Below are 4,704 nucleotides of genomic sequence, written 5' to 3'. Positions count from 1 at the left end.
CTTTTTTATCAAAAAAAAAAAAAAAAAAAAAAAAAAAAAAAAAAAAAAAAAAAAGATCACTTGGGAGGCTGGGGAGCCTGCTGGCCATTTCTACTTCTGGCCTCATAGTGTGTTCCTGTGCCTCTCTAGAAACACTACTTCCCCATCAACTACAAGATCAATGTGCCTTACGAGGGGGTGTTCAGAATCGCCAATGTCACCAGGCTGGTAAGAATCCCTTCCTGGGCTGGGGGGACCCTGCCTCAGAGGCGCGCTGGCATTGGCAGGTGGTGCTGCTGGCCTGGGGCCTCTCCTCGGCCCCAAGAGCAGGCTGGCCCTTGGCCCAGGCACACGTTTGTTCACTGTCCGCAGTGCACAGCCCGTGTCTCCTCCCTGTGCAGGGGCAAGTTCCTGGTGAGGGGCTGGTCAGATTGGTCAGAGCCCAGAGGCCTGTGTCTCCGGGGTTGCAGTGACTTCTCTGTCTCCGCAGCAGAGGGCCCGGGTGAGCGAGCGGGAGCTGCGGTATCTGTGGGTCTTGGTGAGTCTCAGTGCCACTGAGTCGGTGCAGGACGTGCTGCTCGACGGCCACCCGTCCTGGAAGTACCTGCAGGAGGTGCAGACTCTGCTGCTGAATGTCCAGAAGGGCCTCATGGTGAGTCGTGAGGAAGGGTGGCAGGCGGGGCTCATGTGTGTGCACACGTGTGTTCATGTGTGTGTGTGAGCATGCGCGTGTATGAATCTATGAGGTGTGGCCAAGGGCTGGTGAGGGAAAGGATGAACACACGGAAAGATGGGCACAAGCCGAGGGGCATGGGAGAAGTGGGGGAGGGGTGCAGGAAAAGAGGCCTGTGGAAGGAAGAGGCGGCCGTGGTGGCCATGAGAGCTGGTCTCCGGGGACAGGCGATGCCTCTGAGACTCTGTTCTAGGCTCTGCCTCTCTCCGTCTGGATGCTGGGCAAGTCATCGTACCCTCTTTGTTTCTGCAACACGAGGGTCCTGGAGGCAGGGTAGGGGGAGAGGAGAAGAATGGATGGAGCACAGGGAATGTTTAGGGCAGTAAAACGCTGCAGGCTTGGCGCAGTGGCTCATGCCTGTAATCCCAGCACTTTGGGAGGCCGAGATGGGTGGATCACCTGAGGTCAGGAGCTCAAGACCAGCCTGGCCAAATGGTGAAACCCCATCACTACTAACAATACAAAAATTAGCCAGGCCTGGTGGTGGGCACCTGTAATCCCAGCTACTTGGGAGGCTGAGGGGGGAGAATCGCTTGAACCTGGGAGGCAGAGGTTGCAGTGAGCTGAGATCGCACCATTGCATTCCAGCCTGGGCGACAAGAGTGAAAAACACCATCTCAAAAAAAAAAAAAAAAAAAGGATGCTGTATAATACGTTCACGGTGTATACATGACATCATGCATTTGTCACAACCCACAGAACTGTACAACACAGAGTGTGAACGCTAATGTAAATTATGGACTTCAGTTAATTAAAAAAAAAAAAGAGGTCCCCCATCCCCGCCCTGCTCAGAGAAATTGATCTGAGGCCTCAGGGATATTGTCCTGTAAAATGCCTGAGTCGTAGTAAAAAGGAAGGTGGCAAGATGACCCACGCGGGCCGTGTGTGCTATGGGGCCTCTCCCCGTCCCCACCAGCCCTCCTCAGGACTCTGATGCACACCTGTCCCGGGGACCCACCTGCTGTCCAGCCCAGCCAGCTGCTGACAAGGCCCAGCCTGTGGGCAGAACTTCCCAGGCCAACTGTGAGCTTCCGATGGTGAAAGGGCTTAGGGACCAGCACCTGTTTTTGCAGCTGCCTGGAGCTTTCCTGGGATGAGACTGGTGGGGAGGCTTTCAATTCCTACAAAGTCAGGAGACTCCTTTATCTCCTTGGTGGCTCTTTTTCTTTTTTATTTCATTTCATTTTATTTATTATTTTAGAGATGGGGTCTCGCTATGTTGCCGAGGCTGGTCTTGAACCCCTGGCTTCAAGTGATCTTCCTGCCGCAGCCTCCCAAAGTCCTGGGATTACAGGCATGAGCCACCCTACCTGGCCTCTGTGGTGGCTTTTTTTTTTTTTTTTTTTTTTCTGAGACAGAGTCTCACTCTGTCGCCCAGGCTGCAGTGCAGTGGTGCAATCTCGGCTCACTGCAACCTCTATCTCCCAGGTTCAAGCAATTCTCCTGCCTCAGCCTCCCAAGTAGCTGGAATTACAGATGCCCGTCACCACGCCTGTATTTTTAGTAGAGACGGGGTTTTGCCATGTTGATTAGGCTGGGCTTGAACTCCTGGCCTCAAGTGATATGCCTCCCTCCGCCTCCCAAAGTGCTCGGATTACAGGTTGAACCACGGTGTCTGGCCGTCTCGGTCTTTTCATGGCTTTCTGCCCTGTGTTTCCTTGTCTCTGTGACCTTTCTCTTACAAGGACATCAGGCATTGGATTTAGAGCCCACTCGAAATCCAGGATGATGTCCTTCTAAGATACTGAACTTAATTACCTCTGCAAAGAGCTTTTTTCCAAATATGGTCACATTCACAGGTACCAAGGGGTAGGATGAAGACACAGATTTTTGGGGGAGGAGAGGGACAATTTGGCCCAGGACATGCTGCCTGGGTGGTCGCCCCCTTCCAGAAGATCACCCCCACGTTTCCCACGATGCTTTCTGCAGTGGCCCTGACCTCCTGTTCAGGGACTTCCTTCCCTCGGTGCCACGGTACACCCCACATGACCCTGTTGTTGCGTATAGTGGAGAGAGACCACACCAGCTTGGAGCTGGACACCCTGCCCTGTGTATGTGACTTAAGCCTCAGTGTCCCTGTGAGGGCCTTCTCTTGTTCCTTGGAGTTGATGGAGGTGTTTGCTTCCTGAGGGACAGTTTTCCCCAGGTCAGGGGGTCCTCATGCAGTGGTGGGTGGCCGTGCGTGGGCGCGAGATACCCTACTTTCCTCACTGTTTTGGCCTAAGCCCCTTACTCATTTTTCTAAGGATGGAAAAAAAGCAAAGCCTCTGAGTTGTGCATGGGTGAGAGGTGGCATCTGGGACCCTCCCCACGCCCACAGGAAGAAGATGGTGAGAAATAGCTATCCAGGCTCATAGTCACAGGATGTCTGGTCCTTCTTCTGGGGTTTGGGCAGCTCCAGGTGACTGGACAGCGCTCACAGCTCTCCTGGGATGCGGCCCCATCTCGCCGCCGCTCCTGACGGTTTCCTCCTTTCCAGGATGTGGAGGTCAGCCCCAAGGTGGAATCCGTGTTGTCCCTCCTGAATGCCCCAGGGCCGAACCTGAAGCCGGTGCGGCCCAAAGCCCTGCTGGACAACTGCTTCCGGGTCATGGAGCTGCTGTACTGCTCCTGCTGTAAGGAGCTCTCAGGGGATGGGGCCTGGAGGCGGGAGGTCGGGCATCTGGGCCCAGGCCAGTTGGCAGGGCCGGCATTCTCCCGGGCATATCCTCCACTCCCCAGGGCTACAAGCCATTTCTGGAAGCCAGGATGGGCCCTGGGTAGGGTGGGGGACCAGCACACGTGGCTTGGTTTGGTGGGGATGGTGGTCTTGAACACTGCTGCAGTCTTTTTTTTTTTTTTTTCCTACCCCTTGCAGGTAAACAAAGCTCTGTCCTAAACTGGCAGGACTGTGAGGTGCCAAGTCCTCAGTCTTACTGCCCAGAGCCCTCATTGCAATATGCGGCCACCCAGCTGTACCCTCCGCCCCCATGGTCCCCCAGCTCCCCGCCTTACTCCACAGGCTTGGCGAGGCCGGTCAGGGCACAGGGCGAGGGCCTCTTGCCCTGAGCACTCTGGATGGTGACTGCAGATAGGGGCAGCCAGACCAGCTCCCACAGGAGTTCAACTGGACCTGAGACTTCGAGGGGTGGTGGTGAGACCCCCCTTGGGAGAGGACCCCAGGGAAGGGGGTTTTTCCTTTGAGGGGGATTCTGCGCCACAGCAGGGCTCAGCTTCCTGCCTTCCATAGCTGCCATGGCCTCACCTGGAGTGGAGGGGACCTGGGGACCTGAAGGTGGATGGGGACACAGCTCCTGGCCCCTCCTGGCGCTGCCCTCACTGTCCCCCTCCTGAAGGGGGTGCTAAGCCTCCTGTGGCCCGCAGCAGTGAGGCCACAGCCGTGGGTTGCAGGGAGACAGGCAGCACGTGGCCATTTTAGGACCCCCCAGCCTGGCGGACTGGGGAGCTGGGGGCAGAGGGCGGTGCCAAGTGCCACATCTAGCCATAGCGGATGCTCTTCCAGTTTCTTTTTTCTATTAAACACCCCGCTTCCTTTGGTTTGCTTTGCTTTGCATCTTCAGGGGTGAACCTGGAGGGGATGGGAGGTGGCCAAGCGCAGGAAGTCAATGGGGGCGGGGCTGAGGGTGTGGATTCGGAGTGGATGGAGCCTGCCCAAGGGATGTGGAATGAGAAGGATGCCAGGGATGGAGTTCCGGATCTGCCTAGCCCAGGGGCCTCTGTAAGCCTGGGTTGGGGGAGGCGGTGTTGGGCTGATCCCCTCGCCTTGACCCTTGCCATCCTCCCTCCCTCCCTCCCTCCATCTGGCTGCCCCCAGGCAGCCCCTAGCAGGGACACCTGTGGGGCATTTCAGAGACCTAGGTCTGGCCCTGGCCCCCACATGGAGATCTGAGATCCTCCGGGAGCCCCTAGCCTGGCCCCCTGCAGCTGGGATCTGGGGTAGGAAAGGTGAGGTGTGGGGATGGGGCGGGAAAGCAGCCAGGCAGAGGCAGGGG

General features: G+C 56.7%; 1 protein-coding gene across 3 annotated transcripts in view; it reads left to right on the top strand.

Annotated features, from left to right (window-relative positions):
* IL34 (interleukin 34) overlaps window positions 1–4,249 on the top strand; it is a 73,536-nt gene extending 69,287 nt beyond the window's left edge. For 2 of the 3 annotated variants that reach the window (XM_025370541.1, XM_025370543.1), the window contains 4 exons: window positions 130–207; window positions 470–631; window positions 3,192–3,327; window positions 3,570–4,249. In XM_025370541.1, coding sequence (XP_025226326.1) covers window positions 130–207; window positions 470–631; window positions 3,192–3,327; window positions 3,570–3,760 — 567 coding nt within the window. In that variant the 3' untranslated portion in view covers window positions 3,761–4,249. The remainder of the gene's footprint in view (window positions 1–129; window positions 208–469; window positions 632–3,191; window positions 3,328–3,569) is intronic. The other variant, XM_025370542.1, reaches the window with a different exon arrangement.
* Window positions 4,250–4,704: the final 455 nt, after the last annotated feature.

The sequence above is a fragment of the Theropithecus gelada genome, chromosome 20 (assembly GCF_003255815.1).
Source record: "Theropithecus gelada isolate Dixy chromosome 20, Tgel_1.0, whole genome shotgun sequence".
In the NCBI taxonomy this organism is placed as follows: domain Eukaryota; kingdom Metazoa; phylum Chordata; class Mammalia; order Primates; family Cercopithecidae; genus Theropithecus; species Theropithecus gelada.
The sequence above is the reverse complement of the archived record's forward strand: the minus strand, read 5'-3'. Positions and strand labels throughout refer to the sequence as shown.